Source organism: Hyperolius riggenbachi, chromosome 1 (genome assembly GCF_040937935.1).
Source record: "Hyperolius riggenbachi isolate aHypRig1 chromosome 1, aHypRig1.pri, whole genome shotgun sequence".
In the NCBI taxonomy this organism is placed as follows: Eukaryota; Metazoa; Chordata; class Amphibia; order Anura; family Hyperoliidae; genus Hyperolius; species Hyperolius riggenbachi.
Genome location: NC_090646.1, coordinates 355402818 through 355423386, shown reverse-complemented (window position 1 = coordinate 355423386; position 20569 = coordinate 355402818). Strand labels below are relative to the sequence as shown.

The following is a 20569-nucleotide window of genomic DNA, read 5'->3' as shown; positions in this document are numbered from 1 at the left end:
TTACACCGCTGCTAAGTTCATGTACATTTGGCCCCACCCGTGGCCACGCCCACTCACTGTATGGTCACGCCCATTTTTTTGCTGAGCATGCCACATACGCCCTCTACCTAGTGCCCACAGGTGCCCCCGATCTCCAAGGACCCTAGGAACACCCCTGGGAGGAGATGCTTTTGACAGCCAGCTTCAGGACCCTAGGAGGTGAATTAGTTGCCATGAAGGGGGGGGAAGGTCAGGGGGCCCCTAGGTACATTTGCCCCAGGACCCCATCGTAGCTAGAAACGGCCCTGTTGCCTGTGCAGTAGCATGGAAGAAAAAGCCATGCACAAGCAGTTTTAGCCACTGCGCAGACAGGACAGGCGCAGTGTGAGCACACTTGTACATGGTGGGGAGAGCAGCCACAAAGAAAAAGAGGGTCCTGGCCAGCAGCAATGGGGTCGAGGAGGACAAGGGAAGCCTCTGGACCATCCAGAGCCTGCCCTCTACCTTGGTAGGTATCTAACTTTCTTCAAAGGAAAAAACATTTTTTAGCAAATTGAATGTTATTGTTTGTCCGATTTTTAAGGAATTATGCAATTTATAAGAAACGAAAGGTTTAAGCTTAAAACGTGACCAAAGAAAAAACAATCAAACATTACCTCATAGGCATACAAAGCACACACAGCAACTCACACATATTAGCTGGTTGTGGTGCCCAGGGAGGCCCGTGGGAATATGGGAGGGGGTCCACAAAAAGGTGAGGATATGCTTTGGGGAACTGCCAGATTACCTGGCAGCAGGCCACACGCCCATCAGAAAGCCAGCCCAGCCAGCACAGAAATCAAGTAACTGTGCCTAGTTATGTTTAAGTGACACTGCTTATTTATCTGATATGCTGCATTTTTTTTGTATTAATGGAGAGGGGGGGGGGGCTTCATCCAACATTTTGCTGGGCAGGCCTACAGTTCATGTAAACGTGGCTCCACCCATGACCACACCCACAGTCTGGTGCATGGCCACACCTACATTCAGGTGCATGGCCACACCCATTTTTCATCTGGAGTGCCCAAATATGCCCCGGATCTCTGAGGATCCTAGCAACGACCCTGCTGACTATCCTGTTGATCCTCATGCCTGTAATACTTTTAGCCATAGACCCTGAACAAGCATATGCAGGTTAGGTGTTTCTTACATTATTGTCAGATCTGACAAGATTGTCTGCATGCTTGTTCCTGGTTTTATTCAGACTCTACTGCAGCCAAATAGACCAGGCAACTGGTATTGTTTAACCACTTCAGGACCGCAGTGTTAAGCCCCCCTAAAGACCAGGCCATTTTTCTGTAAATTGGCCACTGCAGCTTTAAGGCCTCGCTGCAGGGCCGCACAACTCAGCACACAAGTGATTCCCCCCCTCCTTTTTCTCCCCACCAACAGAGCTCTCTGTTGGTGGGGTCTGTTCGCTCCCCCAGTGTTTATTTTTTTCTATATAAATATTTTTGTTATTTCTTTTTTAATACATTTCCCTATTTATTTATTTCCCCTAACTCCCTCCCTTCAGCCAGCCAATGACGACGATCGGCTGTAAAAGGCTTCAGCCTATGAGAGCTGATCGCTCTCCTGTGCCCAGTACAGCGCTGCTGCAAATCGCAGCGCTGCACAATGTTTATAGACGTCGGTTTCGCCCGTCTAGCAGTCTCCGAGTGGCGATCACCACTGGAAGACTGAAAGAGGAGCAGAGCGCCACCTTCCAAGCAGAGATGCGCAATTTCCTGCAAAAGCCAGCCCTAGGACTTGATGCCAATTGGCGTTAGACGGTTCTGGTGCTGCCGCCGCGATCACGCCCATTGGTGTGACGCTGTCTTTAGGTAGTTAAAAGGAAATAAAATGGCAGCCTCCATATTTTTCTCACTACAGTTGTCCTTTAACCACTTCAGGACCACAGTGCTAAACCCCCCTAAAGACCAGGCTGTTTTTTGATTAATTGGCCACTGCAGCTTTAAGACAAAGCTGCAGGGCCGTGCAGCACAGCACACAAGTAATTCCCTCCCCCTTTCCCCCCTACCAACAGAGCTCTCTGAAAAATAAAGTAAACTAAGTAAAATATTAAGATTAAAACACTCAATGTTGATCATGCTGTGCTGGATACTGGCTCCAGTGTCTTCATTTTTATGTTGCAGCATAGAAAGATGTCCTTGTGTTTCCTCACATATCCAGTGAATAGCAGCAAAGACAGAGAGAAGAAACTCAGGCTGACTTTTATAGGCCCTTCCCTATCTACTCCTCCTGCTGACCAGTCTTGTTTTAACGGGTTAAGAAGTAGATAGGCGAAACAAAAAGTTTGCTCACAAAGTAAGTAGATTTTCTACCCAGAGCTCAGTGGCCTATTGCTATGAAACAACAACAAAAAAACACTTTGCACTATAAGGTAGATATCCCAACTCTGATGCTAGGAGCACACCATACAATTTTGTGTTAGATAGATGGTTCGATAGATAATTTCCATCTTGTCTAATCTTAATTTCGATTGTTTTTCTGCTCGATTTCTCATATAAGTGAATGGAAATTGATAAGAAAAGATAAGTGAATCGAGCGAGAAATCGAATGGAAAAACAAATCGTCAATCGATCGAACGGAAAATCAACCGAAAAAACACAGTGTGCTCCTAGCATGAGAGCTTTGCACTACAAAGGTTTAATGACAAAAAGGTCAAAGTATTGGATTGGCCATCACAAAGCCCTAACCTCAATCAGTTAGAAAATGTGTAGGTGAAGCTGAAAAGGCATGTGCAAGCAAGGAGGCCTTTTATCCTGGCCTCATTACGTCATTTCTGACTGGAAGAGTGGGCCAAAATTCCAGCAAATCTTTGTAAGAAGCCTGTGGAAGACATTTGGCTCAAGTGAAATAATTTAAAGGCAATGCTCTCAAATATTAAATAAACTTTATGTAGACTTTTGACACACTGGAATTGTGAAAGCAGAAGAAAGCAGACACATGAAAAAGAAATAAATCAGTAGAAGATTGCACACCACTCGGTCGAGGTGCAAGGACCCATAAAAGTCATCAAAGCATCAAATCCAAAGGGTCCGCACACTCACGACGTCACCATTCTGTTCGTGTTGCCTTGACAAAGGGGACCCCACGGGGCCCCGAAACGAATCGTTGGTCGTTTGAATGGAATATTGTCACATTGTCTAAATAAAAAACTTGGAAGTTTATCCTGTGAGTGTGCGGACCACATGAAAAAGAAAGTCTTAGGGACCTATCTATAAAAAAGGCAGAGAACAATAACTGATTTGATGGTTGGAAGCTTGATCAGCTCTTTTTATTATGCCATGTTTAGCAATGTGAAGAGAGGCAATCAGGGTTTCAAATGTTGTGAATTCCCATATCCTTATATATGCAAACAACACTGTCCTTCATTGTGCCCTATACTGTTTACCACTATGAAACTAGAAAACCCTATTTGGCAATCATAAAATGGTCATCTGATTTACTGTCACTTTATAATTATGTAGCTTCAGAGATGTAGTCTTGCACTCCGTCTACGTGTGATGTGCCCAACTAAAGGATAACCACTCCAGATAAGCTTGAAGACACGTAGTCGCCGGCACCATCAATATTTGCTCATTATACTGTATTTATTGTAGTACTGTCATAGTAGATACAAATGACATTTCAGAGCGCAGCTCCTTTATCAAGTTCAATGACAAACTGACACAACCAAGAAACACTTCTATTTATATAGCCATCTCCTAGATGCAGCCAATCACATGCTGCAAACAATATCACCCAATCACACGTTCTTCTCAGAGAGCGGACCTTGTGGGGAAGTTACTGAGGAACATAGGAGCCTATCAGCATACTGAATACTAGCCCCGTGACCGTGTGGCATCAGCGGGCCGGCGAAATTAGGCGCAGCCTCCCTACGGAGGGTAAGCCCTTCCTCCGCCCATCATCGGAACAGTTACCTCCCCCAGGTCTCCAGACCTGATGGGGAACTGCACCGGCATACGTCACCGCTGGCAGAAAGCCAGCTGGATAGCAGCCAACGCTGACGTCAGGCGAAGCGAAGCCGCTATAGGCCACCCCAAACCACCCTGCCTTGACGTCACCCAGTTCCCACAGCAACCGGAGGACAGCAATATGCGATGTAAACATTGCAACGCAGCCCCCAGCAGCAGCGGGACAAAAGGGATCACCCCCAGCCGGCGGAGGAGAGGCACCACCCGGAGGCATCCAGCCATACTTCAGGACCGAAGGGTCCCATCGCAGACTGTGTGCCCCAGAGCACTCACGGCGATCCGCCACGCAAGGCGCCCGCAGCGGCAGTTAAAGGATGGCATACTTAACAGGCGGAGGAGTGGTCCAGCCCTCTAGATGTCCACGGTGACAGCAAGGTCAAAGGACCTATTTCTGAAACCTGGAAAATACCAATGTTATAGTTATAAAACCATCACAAGGTTCCATACAGTCTAATCTTTTAATCCAATAAGCTTCTCTCAATAAGAGTAATTTATATCTATACTCACCCCTTTTAGGTGTGGATACACCCTCCAGGATTTGACATCTCAGCTGGCTTACATTGTGGCCACATTGAATGAAGTGATATGGAACAGATTGTTCCAAATATTTTTTACGGATCGCAGTCTTATGTGAAGAGAGCCGTACTTTAGTTGTGGTCTGTCCCACATAAATAAGTCCAAATGGACATTTGAGGGCATAAACTACATATTGAGAGTAGCAAGTGTAGTAACCATGAATTAGGTATTTTTTAGCAGGGTGGGGATGGACAAAAAAATTGCCTTCAGTTATCAGATTACAGTGAACACAATTGAGGCACGGAAAGGTGCCCTTCCTAATTGACTCTGGGGGTCTGACCAGTGTTCTCATCTCTGCATGGCATAATCTGTCACGTAGGGTAGGTGGCCGTTTATAAGTAAGAGGAGCATTTTGGAATTCAGCGACAGAAGGAAAGGACTGTACCAAAATAGGCCAATGTTTTTTAATAATTTTGCTATATACGTTGTACTATGACACAAAAGGTATACTTGCCAATTTAGTCCTTTTCTTACTGCGCCTCATCCCAAATGCACCTGATACCTCATTTTTAGCTGTTTCAATAAGTTCTCTAGGATATGATCTAGCTAGAAATTTCTCTGACATTTCCTGAAATCTCAATTTTTTATTGTCCTGATTACTCACTATCCTGTCAACCCTCTGGAATTGGCTTTTAGGAATAGCCCGTTTGGTGTTAATCGGATAAAAGCTATCATATGATAGTAAAGCATTGTGATCAGTGGGTTTTACATATAAGTCTGTAGAAAATTAACCATCTCTCAGGACAACAACTGTGTCCAAAAAGTTCATTTGCGTCTGGTCACAGTGCATTGTGAGCCAAATGGCCTGACATTGAGTATGTACACATAATATGAAATCATCAAGGGTCGAACATGGCCCCGCCCACACGCAAAATATGTCATCTATATAGCGTAGCTTTGAAACACGAGATTACTATATACAAAAGTTTCTTCATATATGTTGATGTAGATGTTTGCGTAGGACGGGGCCATGTTCGACCCCATGGCTGTCCCCCGAACCTGTAAATAAAATTGTTCCTCAAAGAGAAAATAATTAGATTTCAATACAAGATTCAACAATTGCATCAAAAAGTCAACCTGTGGAGTTGAAAAATCTGAACGAGTGGTCAGTGTATGTAGGACAGCCTCCACACCCCCATCATGTGGGATGGAGGTGTAGAGGCTCTCCACATCAAGAGTCACCAGTAAACTACCTGGAGGTATGTCATGAATTTTTCCAATAGTGTCCAAAACATCCCAGTGTCTCTTAAATATGATTTCTGTGAAACTACATATGGTCTTAGATGATAGTCCAAAAATTTAGCTAAAGGTGATAAGGCTGACTCTATGCCGGCAACTATTGACCAGCCAGGTGGATTAATTAGCTGTTTATGAATTTTTAGGACATAAATAGTGTACCGGAGTCCTCGGAAACTGGCAAGTCAGAAATTGAGCCAACTTTTGGTCAATGACATTCTTTTATATGGCCTTCTGTAATGTAGCATCAATTTGTTATTGTATTTCTCTGAGGGGGTCACAGGGGAGTCGTATGTGGGTGGTTTTATCTGATAATTGCCGATAAGCTTTGGCTCTGTAATCTTTGATGTTCATGACCACCACTGCGCCCCCTTTGTCCGCCGGCTTTATAATTATAGTCGGTTCATCTCTGAGTTCTTGTAGTGCTGTTCTCAGCTCGCTTGGTAAATTGTGTTTGACTTTAAATTCCCATCTGCCAGATCTGTGGAGTTGGTCAATCTCTTCTTGAACTTTAGTGATGTAAGAATCTATGATTTGACATGATGGTGGGTTAAATGCACTCTTAAGTCATAATGTCGTATCCCCTAATCTTAGTTGGTCAATTTCAACTCCTATATGATCCCCCATGTTGAATCTAGGCTGACTGAAATAATACTTAAGTTTTATTCTTCGAAAGAAATGTTGTAGATCAATGTCCAACTGGAGAGGGTCTGTCCAGGGAGTAGGGGCAAAGGAAAGTCCTTTATTGAAAACATTGGTTTGTTGAGGAGTCAGAGAATATGAAGAAATGTTTACCACCAGATTCACAGGAACTAGGTAGAGATGGCCCGAACCTCCTATTTTCGGTTTGCGAACTTCTGGGAAGGTTCGGGTTACGTGAACTTTCGCGAACCGCAATAGACTTCAATGGGGAGGCGAACTTTGAAAACTAGAAACACTTATGCTGGCCACAAAAGTGATGGAAAAGATGTTTCAAGGGGTCAAACATCTAAGTTTTTGCATGGATGAGTGGGATAGACGCCAAAAGTCCCGGGGAAAAATCTGGATTTGACGCTAAGCAGTGTTTTAAGGGCAGAAATCACATTGAATGCTCAATTGCAGGCCTAAAGTGCTTTAAAACATCTTGTATGTGTATACATCAATCAGGGAGTGTAATTAGAGTACTGCTTCACACTGACACACCAAACTCACTGTGTAACGCACTACAAACAGCTGTTTGCGTAGTGACGGCCATGCTAGACTGGTGCGCACCATGGCGAGATTGCTCTTCCTCGCTCAGTGATTTCAGGTAATGTCTGACTGCCTTATCAACTTTAAATGGTTCTTTCTCTACTATTGCTAAAGCTTACATCTATTTTTTTAAATACTTGTTCTGCTTACTGTTCAGTACCTGCAATGAGAATCTGTTATGGAGGGCAAGTCTGTAATTGCGAGTGACCACGGGTAATGGCCGGGGAATCCTGGTTAGATTCAGGTCCAAAGTGGGAGCCTAAAATGGCTACCACCCCTGCACATCCAAGGAAGGCAGCAGGCATGGCATGCACGTCCCGAGGTAGTGACCAAAAATAACAATACAGGAGGACTTTCGAGGCCCTGCTGTATATGTGAAATGAATCAACTTTAAATCCTTTAACGAGAATCTGTTATGGAGGGCAAGTCTGATGGTGCCTTCACTGCGACTCACCAGGTTGGTCACCTCCTCAAGGAGGCGAGAATATGTTATGGAGGGCAAGTCTGCCATTGTGAGTGACCACGGGTAATGGCCAGGGAATCAGGGTTCTATTCCAGTCCAGAGTGGGAGCCTGAGACTCATGCTGTATAAGTAATGTACCTGCCCTGACCATGCTTTGCAGACCAGGCATCTGTGGTCAGATAGACCCTTGACCCAGCGCAAGACGAAGCAAATTGAAAGCATTTGCCAAGAATGTGTTATTATGGAGGGCAAGTCTGCCATTCATTCAACTGTGTGAAACTTTCTATGGTACTTTCTCAGTACCATGGTGACCACGGGTAATGGCCGGGGAATCCTGGTTCGATTCCGGTCCTCAGTTGGAGCCTAAGAAACGGCTATCACCACACATTCAAGGAAGGCAGCAGGCAGGCATACACGTCCCGAGGTAGTGACCAAAAATAACACTACAGGAGGACTTTCGAAGCCCTGCTGTATATGTGAAATGAATCAACTTTAAATCCTTTAACAAGAATCTGTTATGAAGGGTGCCTTCACTGCGACTCACCAGGTTGGTCACCTCCTCAAACAGCCGCATAAGCCCGCATGCATTTCGCATCAGTGTCCAGTTGTTGGGCCACAACATCCCCATCTGCCCAGATTGTGTCCTTCTACTGTAATTGTACAGGTACAGGGTGATGGCTTTCTCCTGTTCTAGCAGGTGAGAGAACATGACCAGGGTCGAATTCCACCCAGTCGGGCTATCACATATCAAGCATCTCAACGGCAAGTTGTTTCTCCGCTGAATGTCTGCAAAGCGTGCCACTGAACACAACAGGTAGGTATATGCAGTGATGAGGTGGGTTCACTCAACACAACAGGTAGGTATATGCAGTGATGAGGTGGGTTCACTGAACACAACAGGTAGGTATATGCAGTGATGAGGTAGATTCACTCAACACAACAGGTAGGTTTATGCAGTGATGAGGTGGGTGCACTGAACACAACAGGTAGGTATGTGCAGTGATGAGGTGGGTGCACTGAACACAACAGGTAGGTATATGCAGTGATGAGGTGGGTTCAATGAACACAACAGGTAGGTATATGCAGTGATGAGGTGGGTTCACTGAACACAACAGGTAGGTATATGCAGTGATGAGGTGGGTTCACTGCACACAACAGGTAGGTATATGCAGTGATGAGGTGGGTTTACTGAACACAACAGGTAGGTATATGCAATGATGAGGTGGGTTCACTGAACACAACAGGTAGGTATATGCAGTGATGAGGTGGGTTCACTCAACACAACAGGTAGGTATATGCAGTGATGAGGTGGGTTCACTCAACACAACAGGTAGGTATATGCAGTGATGAGGTGGGTGCACTGAACACAACAGGTAGGTATATGCAGTAATGGGTATTACAATGTGCACCTGCTGTCACACACACAAGTAGTCACTGAATGTGCTGGGCCTGGCAGTGGCACACACACAGTATGAATTAGCAAGGCTGTCTATGCAACACAAGTGTCAGTGGGACACACAGAAAAAAAAATGATCACAAAAACAAAATTAGCTCTCAAAAGAGCTGTTGTGGGGTGCTATTTTAGCAATAAGAATCAGCCAGGAGCAAGCTAACAAGCCTATAACAGCCTAACTAATATTTCCCTATGAGAGTCTGCCAGCAGCTGTCCCTTCTCTCACTATTGCAGGCACATGAGTGAGTGTGATGGCTGGCGGAGTCTGCCTTATATAAGGGGGGGAGTGGCTCTAGGAGAGAGTGTAGCCTGTAGGCTACAATGTGCCTGCTGACTGTGATGTAGAGGGTCAAAGTTGACCCTAATGGTGCATTATGGGGACGAACCGAACATCCGGAAAAGTTTGCCTTACATGGCGAGCACGAACCACCGGAAGTTCGCCTGGAACCGTTTGCCGGCGAACCATTCGGCACATCTCTAGAACTAGGGCCTCTGTTTGTGGTGATTCTGGAGTCTTTCCTTTATAGTATCTGTGCCTGCCGCCGCCCCTTGTTCGTCTTGGCTTGACTGATTGTTGCCTGAATCTTTGGGCGTGCTGACCGGCAAAAAAATCAGATGAAACTTCCTGACTGGGGTCACCAGATATAGGTGCAGGATTATTTCCTTGAGGTTTTCTTAAATCCTTCAGTTTTTGAGGTTTTGGAGGCCTATTAGGTCTCTTAGGTGGTTGTTGCCAGATGGAAACATACCCTGTGGTATAATCACTTTCATCTCTTTGAAACTTTTGTATCTTAACAACTTTAATTTTTTGTGTGACATCTGAGCAGAACTTCTCGATGTCCCTTTGTGTGTGATCATAGTCTTCCTTAGGAACCAAGTCCTGTAACTTGTTGTTCAATAGTTGTATCTGTTCTTCCAGTCTTGGAAGTTCTGTTTGTATTTGGGTGATGGTGAGCAACATCGCATCGAAAGATGCCTTGTTCCATTTTTTTGCCCAAGTACTGCAGAAAGTCACATTATTAGGGAACATGATGATCGGGCTCACATGTGCCCTAATGCTCCGTCCTTTGTGGTGATATTCTGCTAGAGTAGCTGAATGTAGTTCAAAAGCAATCTTGGTTTTATGCACTCTTTCCAAGTGACGACGTAATAATTTGGCATCAGATCTATTCAGGAAAGCAGTCTCCACTGTCACAGATGTAACAATCCTTGCTGCATCCTCAGGTGTAAAAGAGAACGTGATAGCATACACTGCAGTAGACTCCATAGTGGCTATGGCAAGTGACTGGTGCACCTGAATTAAAACATTAGACTGTATGGAACCTCGTGGTTTAAACAGAGAATATGACCTTTTACCTTTTCTGAGATTCTAGATAGTCAGTAATATAATATTTTATTCATGATACCTTGCGTGGTGGATCGCCGTGACTGATCTGGGGCACACAGTCTGCGATGGGACCCTTCGGTCCTGAAGTATGGCTGGATGCCTCCAGGTGGTGCCTCTCCTGCGCCGGCTGGGGGTGATGCCTTTTGTCCCGCTGCTGCTAGGGGCTGCGTTGCGATGTTTACATCGCATATTGTTGTCCTCCGGTTGCTGTGGGAATGGGGTGATGTCACGGCAGTGCGGTTTGGGGTGGCCTATGGCGGCTTCGCTTCGCCTAATGTCAGCGTTGGCTGCTATCCAGCTGGCTTTCTGCCAGCTGTGACATATGCCGGTGCAGTTCCCCATCGGGTCCGGAGACCTGGGGGAGGTAACTGTTCTGATGACGGGTGGAGGAAGGGCGTACCCTCCTTAGACAGATGCTGATAGGCTCCTATGTTCCTCAGTAAGTTCCCCACAAGGTCCGCTCTCTGAGAAGAGCGTGTGATTGGGTGATATTGTTTGCAGCATGTGATTGGCTGCATCTAGGAGATGGCTATATAAATAGAAGTGTTTCTTGTTTATGTCAGTATGTCATTGAACTTGACAAAGGAGCTGCGCTCCGAAACGTCGTTTGTATCTACTATGACAATACTACAATAAATATAAAGAGCAAAGATTGATGATGCCGACTACGTGTTTATAAATATGTAGATTAGGTGATTAGCATGAAGTGTTGTTAGATAAATAAGTTCAGTCCATAATAAATAGGCTTCTATGCCTAGCCTGGGAAGCTCCAATTAGATTCAACACAGTTCTACTGATGTTTCAGTTCTATTTTAAAAACAGCTCACACTGTTTCTACACCTACCCATGCTGTATTTTCACTTAAATTATTCTCTTATGATATAGATATTAGATATTTGTGTTTACAGCTGTGATGGCCAGGTTCACCGGCAGAAATGCGCCATCTGCGCAATCATACAAAAATACGCACAAAAATATGATCTTTAATTAATTAGCCTGCTTTTAGAAAACAGTGTTTATTTCAGCCCAGCCCTCTGCTACACAGGGAAGAGTTGTATATCTCTCCCTGGAAAAGGGGCCATAAAGCAACAGGTTCACTTTACAGTCATTGTTTCCTAGAGGGAGCCCCAATTAACCCAAAACCAGAGTCACAACAACCAGTATATTCCTGTGGTGGATATGGGCATGTTAAAGCCAAAGCATATAAATGAAATATCAAGAAACGTTCAGTACTGAGAATTTCACTGATTAACAAGTTTGTAAGCCAAATTGAATGCCATTACTGGGCTGTATAATAGTCTGCAAAATAAGTGCTAATAGGTATAGTTCCATCATTTCCTATTTGCAAAAATAAAGAATGTTGGAATTTAAAAACAGTCCTCATGGAACATAAAAAAGGATAACAATATTTCTTTCATCATTAGGTGTATCCATTAATAACTCTACCTAAGAAGCAACCAACTCTTCTGGTCATCTGTGGTTCTGAGCAGAATGGGGCTATTGGCCTTGTCTGTGCGCGACATCTGCGCAGCTATGTAAGTAATGACACTCTTATTTTTCCCCTCATTATCCTTAATGTTCTAATATGAATTTAACATACTAAAATGGATGCCTACAAATGGGAAATGGCTAAGCAGAGGTCTGTTTTTATTGACTAGGCTTGAGAGATGACAGCTGGAAGTGTTTTGTTTGCTTTGGGAAGTCGTCTGACATAGGGCATCAAACCAACTTCTCCTTTTTTATAAACTGAGAATAAGACTGTACTTCACTTTAAGTTAAATCGTTTCATTGGTCCTTATTCAATTAACTTTTTCTCCTGAATTTTTCCTTTTAAGAGATAATGTTTAATTTTCTTTTTAAATTTCAACAAAACTTTTCAACACTTTGTAAATGAAAAAGTACCAAACAGTGGATAAAAATAGTACTATCAACATTATTTTCAGTATTTCCTTGCTTGTTGGTGGCTTAAAAGACATTTTATTGACAATGTTTTACAATAGCACCTAGGAGAAATCTCAACAAAAAAGTTAAATGAATCGGGGTCATTATGTTCTTAGTTGAAATTGATTTCTGCATTATATTTTACTCCTTATATAGACAATAAACCACTTTTGATATGCAGAAGAAAAGTACAAAATGAGGGTTGCAGATGATCCCAGCATATAGTTTACTATTGTTTTATTGAAATAAGCAAGCTCTTTCATGGAAAATGTGCTTGGATGGCATCATAAGCTATTGCAATACTTGTATTTGTACTGCTGTGCATTTGTGGGGTGTTCCCATATGTGCTAATTTCCCATGCCATGCACACTAAGGCTGGTCTCACATATATTGCTGTGCAATCATCCTGCAGCAGGAGAACTCAGGCACTACTCCCCCGTTCATATTACCCTGTGGCTGAGTGCAACGACAGGGTAATATGAATAGCGCCGCCCCAGAGTGACGTGCTCCCCGCTTGACAGGAAGTACGTCACTGTTTTTTCCTGATTAACGAGTGTGCGCCACACTGCTACTTTACTAAAACAATCTATTATAGATTGTTGCAGTGCCATAGACTCCCATACAAATGCCTGCCACACAGTACTGCTCGTACCTTGTGGCAATGCACTGTCTGCGTCACCTCAGCATAGTTGTGAGCACTCCCGTCACATCACGCTGCACCAAGGTTAGTGTGGCCAGTCTTATTGAGACTAATGGTCACTGCACCGGAAAGCGTCAGGGGAGCATACCGCGCCACTAAGTGATACGGTATGCGTGAAAGTAGCCTTATACATCCCATAACATCATGAAAGCTGAGTTTTGAACTAGTTTTGAACTATATTCTGATAACAAGCTGGGCAGACCTTCTGCTCTGTAGCTTAGAGGATGTATTGCACAAACATAAATGCAAGCTTAGATTTATGAGACTGCAGGACAATTTATCACTTCACCACAGCCCATTTTAAATGAGCCTGGCAAAAGAAAATGCAGTGCTGCTTCAAAATATAGTTTACATAACTTTGCATGGTAGTGTTAACTTGAGGTGTTTGATGCAAAAATAAACCTTGTTTTTTGTTTTTGGAAGTTTTTGTTTTATTGTAAAAAAGTGGCCAACAAATATAAGTCCAGATGCTAACCAAGTCAAAACATTTGAAACTCAGTAGTTGGTTCTTATTCTTGCTCCAACTTCTAGTTAAACATTATGCTATAGGGAGCTGCTTTAGTTTCATTTCTCAATTATCAAACCAAAGAATCTTGCTCATCTCACTTGGAGTCTCATCCATTTAATTCTCCAATTTCCTAGTTAAAAATAATATAAAAAAATGAAGGGAGGAAGGAGCCACTACACATATCCCAACTACAAAGTATTATCAATTAACTTTAAACTTGGGTAGGAGGCATCAACAAATCTCTTTCTTGCAGTCATGGGCGTAGCAATCACCCCTGCGACCCCTGCCATCGCATGGGGGCCCAAAGGCTTTGGGAGCCCTTCCTCCTCCCTCTCTCCAACCACAAGTGCAGCCAGTTAACAAAAAACCAGTGCAAAATATTAATAGCCTTAAAGAGGAACTCCAATGAAAATAAAATAATGAAAAAAAGTGCTTAACTTATACAATAATTATTTATAAATGATTTAATCAATGTTTGCCTAGTGTAAAATATTTTCTTTCCCTGATTTACATTCTGACATTTATCACATGGCGACATTTTTACTGCTGGCAGGTGATGTCTGTGGAAAGAGATGATGCATTTTTGACAGTTGGAAACAGCTGTTATTTCCCACAATGCAACAAGGCTCCCATAGTGGCATATCAGCACCCTGGTGCTGACATCACACTATGGGAGGGGTCTCACCACAATATCAGCCATACAGAGGACCCTGATGATCCGCTTGAGAAAAGGAATAGATTTCTCATGTAAAAGGGGGTATCAGCTACTGATTGGGATGAAGTTCAATCCTTGGTTACGGTTTCTCTTTAACAGTGGATTCCCAAGCCTCCCTGCTCAGGACAAACCTGATCTGATCTAGTTGGTTTATCTGGTGCATAAGAGTATAAACAGGACAGTTTCTAGGCTAAATTGCACCCAGGGCGAGGCTGTAAAAATTGTGACCCCCCCCCCACCCCAGTGGACTAGTGAACCCTAACTCTTTAACTATTTGACATTCCTGGACGTGAAACTCACGTCCAGGAAGCCATGTGCGCTCCTGCGCGTTCCCGCGGCCGATCGCGCGCGTGCACGCGCGGTCCCGGCCCGCGGTTTGGTAGCCAGCGAATCAGTGAATCGGGCAACGGTGCCCGATCACTGATTCCTCTCCCCCGCAGAAAAAGCGACAGCTTCTCTCGGAAGCCTAGCTTTTTCTGCTTCCTATTTCCCCTACGTCGCTCTAAGCGTACGTGTTACGCTTAGAGTGACGTCACTGTAAACAAACTCATAGCTGCCATCTTGTGGCCAAAAAGTAAACTACAGCTAAATGTTAAATAAAAATAAAAATACACATATTTACTAAAACAAATACAATTTAAATCCCACCCTCCCAAAAATACCCACATAAAATGTTTAATTGAAAAAAAAACAAAAAAAATTACAATTAAAAAAAAACCACAAATATTTACCTAAGGGTCTAAACTTTTTAAATATCTATGTACAGATGAAATATTTCAATTTTTTTTTAATTATAAGCTTGTAAATAGTGATGAATGCAAAACGGAAAAAATGCACTTTTATTTCCAAATAAAATATTGTCGCCATACATTATGATAGGGACATAATTTAAACGGTGTAATAACCGGGACAAATGGGCATATACAATACGCGAGTTTTAATTATGGAGGCATGTTTTATTTTAAAACTATAATTGCCGAAAAGTGAGAAATAATGATTTTTTGCCGTTTTTTTCTTATTCTTCCTTTTAAAATGCATTTACAGTAAAGTGGCTCTTAGTAAAATGTACCCCCCAAAGAAAGCCTAATTGGTGGCGGAAAAAACAAGATATAGATCAGTTCATTGTGATAAGTAGTAATAAAGTTATAGGCTTATGAATGGGAGGTGAACATTGCTCGGATGCATAAAGTGAAAAACGACTGAATGCGAACTGGTTAAGGACAGTCACTCAGCCACAGGTCAAAAGCAGATCTGCCTACTTACTAGTGACCAGCCGCCCATCCAGGAGGGAGCAGGGACCAGGAAAACACACAGGCGAAGAGATCCTGGAAAGCTGACTCCTCCATGGGCGATGCGCACTGACAGCCTGCAGTACCGCTACAGGACATCAGGTGTCATCACGCAGTGGTTACGTGATGATGACCTGACGTCTGATGCAGGCAGCCAAGGAGGAGCCAAAAAAGGTGATCACACTGGTAATCTTCTTCCATTTGGCTGCACCGCGTGTCACCAGCTCCCTAGTGGTTATGTCCTTTTGCCTGCGCCCTCCTTCTTCTACTTGCCAGTCTGCGCCCAGGGCGGTCGCCCTGCCTGCACTGCCCTAGAAACGGACCTGAGTATAAAGCCTGCTTGCTAACATTTTCAGTAATATTAAGGTTATTGTTCAGTAATAAGATGATGTAGTACTTAGGGAAGGTGTGGAGGTCTTTTTCCTCTTTAGGAACCAAGGATAATATGTGTCAAAAGTGATTTGTTGGGGTGTTTATTTTTATTAGGAATATCACTGAAAGCATTCACAAACCAAGAGGCTTCAACGGCCTGAACACAATAATTTGCTTCTGTCCACTTCTGTCTGCTTTTCAGCAGCACATTAATGTTACAGATGCATATGTGTTGCTGAAAAGAGGACAGAAGCATGCAAGTGTGTTCAGGCCCTAAACTATTTACTATTATTACTATTACTGATTTATAAAGCACCAACATATACATACAAGTAATATTGAAAACCAAATGAGTTGATTAAGTTGCCAAGGCCGTGCATGTAGATGGAAAAGAGAAGGGTACCAAGGACAGAACCTTGAGGTACTCCCACAGACAAAGGATGTGGCAAAAAGGTCTGATCTGAGTAAGAGACTGTAAAGACCTTCCAGAGAGATAGGAAGATACTCATGAGAGAGAGATGCCCTTTATGCCTAGATGAAAGTATCTGTAGGAGAAAAGTGTGGTCAACAGTATCAAACGATGATGACACATCAAGAAGGATGGGTATAATACTGAATTGCTGGGCCCGATAGTTCCCTACCTTCATATGCTAAGCCCTGAGATAAATCTTGTTTTAATTATTAGTGCTTCTTAAGGTGCCCATGCATGGTACAATTTTTCTTTTTTTTTTATTACATAATCTAGTTTGATTATGTAGCAATAGGGTAAACTGAGTGAATATACTTTGCATGGATACTTTAGGTAGTCCCACATATTACACAGTTGTGGTAAGATTGTACAACCAGGTACCTTGATTAGACTCAAATTACAGAAGGAACAATTTCATATCTGTCAGCCTATGATTATCTGTGCAACTATGTATGACTATGTATTTTCTGAAGCCCATAGATTTGAGAGCAAACCTGTTTTATTATATAACCCCGTTGCAAGCATGTTTTCGGTTCTGAGAGCCCTTCGCTCATAATCTAACAGGTTTATTGCAATACTCACCTAAGGATAGGGAAGGCTCTGCGTCGTATAGAGCCTTCCTCTTCCTTCCAGTGCCCGTGTTCGAGCACTGGATCCCCGTTAGCAGTCTACGACAGATGGGCTGAAACGCAGGCACTGTAGAAGGAATGGGAAGGCTCTTTAGGACCCAGAGCCTTCCCTCTTCTTAGGTGAGTATCTGCTTTTTTTTTTGTTTTTCTTTAAACCACTTCAAATTCTCTTTAAAGGACACCTGAACTGAGAGGCATATGGAGGCTGCCATATTTATTTACTTTTAAACAATACTGATTGTCAGGCATCCTGCTGATATCTTTGGCTGCAGTGGTGTCTGAATCCCATGCCTGAAACAAGCATGCAGCTAACGCAGTCTGACTTCAGTCAGAGACATCTGATTTGCATGCTTGTTCAGGGTCTATGGATTAAAGTATTAGAGGCAGAGGATTAACAGGACAGTCTGGCAACTGGTATTGTTTAACCCCTTGAGCACCAGAGCAATTTTCACCTTTCAGCGCTCCTTCCATTCATTCGTCTATAACTTTATAATTACTTATCACAATGAAATGAACTATATCTTGTTCTTTTCGCCACCAATTAGGCTTTCTTTAGGTGGGACATTATGCCAAGAATTATTTTATTCTAAATGTGTTTTAATGGGAAAATAGGAAAAAAATGTGGGAAAAAATTTAATTTTTTTCAGTTTTCGGCCTTTATAGTTTTTAAATAATGCATGCTACTGTAATTAAAACCCATGAAATTTATTTGCCCCAGTTATAAAACCGTTTAAATTATGTCCCTATCACAATGTTTGGCGCCAATATTTTATTTGGAAATGAAGGTGCATTTTTTTCAGTTTTGCCTCCATCCCTAATTACAAGCCCATAGTTTATAAAGTATAAAGTGTTATACCCTCTTGACATAAATATTTAAAAAGTTCAGTCCCTAAGGTAACTATTTATGTATTTTTTATAATTGTAATTTTTTTTTAATTACAAAAAAAATAAAAATTGGGGAGTGTAGGAGGTAATGAGTTAATTTTTAGTGTAAAAGTAATGCATTTGTATATGAAAAATGTTTTAGGGTGTAGTTTTACTATTTGGCCACAAGATGGCCACAGTAACTTTTTGTTTATGCGACCTGCAAGCGTACAGAAAGTATGCTTGCAGGAAGGGTTAGGAGGCAGGGAAACTGTTTTTTTCTCACAATGATCGCTGCTTCTCATAGAAGCAGCTGATCATTGCGGGGGTCAGAGATCAACGAACGGGAAAGGTTTTTCCCGTTCATTGATCTCCGGGCGAGCGGGCAGCGGATGAGCGAGCAACAGCGTGGACAGTGGCGGGAGCAGCGGCAGGTACGGATTTCTCCGTCCCTTGGTGTTAACAGGGTGGAAAAAGGGACGGAGAAATCCGTACCGCTGGGGGTAAAGTGGTTAAAATCAAATAAATATGGCAGCCTCCATGTCTCTGTCTCACCTCAGGTGTGCTTTAAAGAAGAACTCCAGTGAAAATAATGTAATAAAGTAAATAACTCATACCTAATTATTGTAAAAATGATTTAGTCAGTGTTTGCCCCTTGTAAAATCTTTCCTCTCCCTGATTTACATTCTGACATTTATCACATGATAACATTTTTATTATTGGAAGGTGGTATCAGTGGAAGTAGATGCTGCTTGCTTTTTTAGCAGTGGGCAACAACTGTAAACAGCTGTTATTTCCTATAATGCAACAAGGCTCCCACAGTGTGATGTCAGAACCATGGTCCTGACATCACACTATGGGAGGGGTTTCACCACAATATCAGCCATACAGAGCCCCCTGATGATCCGTTTGTGAAAAGGACAAGATTTCTCATGGGAAAGGGGGTATCAGCTACTGATTGGAATGAAATTCTTAGTTACGGTTTCTCTTTAAGTAGAAATAGCCTTTTTAGATTTATATCTCATCACGTTCAGCAGTTCTTCTCTAGTCTATTGAAGCACTATGAGTTCTTTTTCTAACAATGATGTGCTATGTGTCCATTCCAGCAGTGTGCTCATTTCTAATAGCTAGCTTCCGTTTCCTTGTCCATTTGCTCCATTTTATAAATTCCCCTCTAATAGATGGTCTCTGTGCTTCTCAAAATAACAATGGGTGTTCCATTGCATCATTAATAGTAATATAGCCGATCAAACTCTTTCTAGCCTTGGTTTTGCATGTTTTACTGGCTGACAGGGATGGCTTAGTTTTCCATGCCAGGATTGGCATTGTTCCCTAAAGCCTGTGATCATTCAGTAAACCAGGGCGTGATTAGATAGGGTCACAACCTCTATTTTAGTGCCTGCTATTCTATGTAGGTCTCTGCAATACAAAAATATAGTTGAGTTTAGCTGATGTGAGGTGCTGAATAGAAAGTTCAGTATCTGCCATGCATCTAACTACAGAGATGCTCAGCACTGTTTTACTTTATTCAATGTTTTATATGGAAGCGAAATGATTCCATGTGATATATCCAATTGCGGTTCTAAGGGGAGATTAAGATTGTCTTCCAACATCAGTATCCCTCCATTAAGCTCTTTCAATCTGGCTTTTATCACCTGCAAAAAAATAACATTGCCCTGTATTTGGTGAAGCTGATGTTACAGTTATGGAATTTGCCATGAGAAAGATAACCCTCCCCTCCTCATCCATCATTATATCAGATGGTTCAAATTGTTTATTAAAAAGGCATCATTGTATTTGAATTGAATACTTGTGGGTAATCAGTGCTTCTTCGTTTGGAAGTTTGAATCTACAAAAATTTGTCTCTTGAATAAAACCAATATGAACTTCCTGTCTAATTTCTGCTACTAGTGTAGATATTTTAGTGGTGCTATTAAAGCCCTTTGCATTAACTGTAAAAAATGAGGGGGAGGGGGAACTACCTGGAAATCTGAGTGCTCACAATGCGTCGGTGCTATTTATGTGGTGGTCAGTTAAGGCCAATAGTTAAAGTATTGGTAATGGTAATATAACATTACCAATATTTTCCTATCGACTTACCGGATACCTTATTCTAATACTAATCCTCCCTCCTAACACTCATCCTGATCCTATTGCTTAACACTTCCACCTCCCCCCCCCCCCCCCCCCTAACTCTAAATCTTCTACTAATACCTTGCGCTTACCCCTGTGGCTATGCCTACCACTAAGTGATCTCTGGCACACAAAGAACCCAATATGGCAGGCCACCCCTAGCCAAATGTCTCACTAATTGCCTACAGTTTTCTGATGTGCTAGCCGAACTACTAGAAGATCAGCTAAATATAGCCGATCAGGTAGGATTACCTGAAACCACTGGCCAAATTTTTAGCAGATTGCTGATTAGCTAATTGTAGTCGAACTACTAGCTGACCATCTAGTGATAGCTGATTAGCTAGAGAATTGAACACAATTAATATTGCAGTGTATGAGAGCGCCTGGCATAGGCAGCACCCAATTTACCGGATTTGCTCTCAACTGCCCAAGTGATCCCATCAGGATAGAACTGCTCCAAACTCCTGTTGGGGTGAGCTTGGGCAGTGGGGTACACTCATTAGGTTAACTTGTCTAGCACACTTAGGATTAATTAATACTGTTCTTTCAAACTTTAGTTTGGTTGGTCTTCAAACCTGAATACAATGCAATATAAATTCCTTCTTG

The 20569-nt window shown here is 42.6% G+C and overlaps 1 protein-coding gene across 1 annotated transcript in view; it reads left to right on the top strand.

Moving 5' to 3' along the window:
- The window catches only part of YJEFN3 (YjeF N-terminal domain containing 3), a 267519-nt gene that overhangs the window by 159664 nt on the left and 87286 nt on the right, over positions 1 to 20569 (top strand). Inside the window, exon 4 of the mRNA XM_068271272.1 lies at positions 11768 to 11878. Within this exon, the coding sequence (XP_068127373.1) occupies positions 11768 to 11878 (111 nt within the window). The remainder of the gene's footprint in view (positions 1 to 11767; positions 11879 to 20569) is intronic.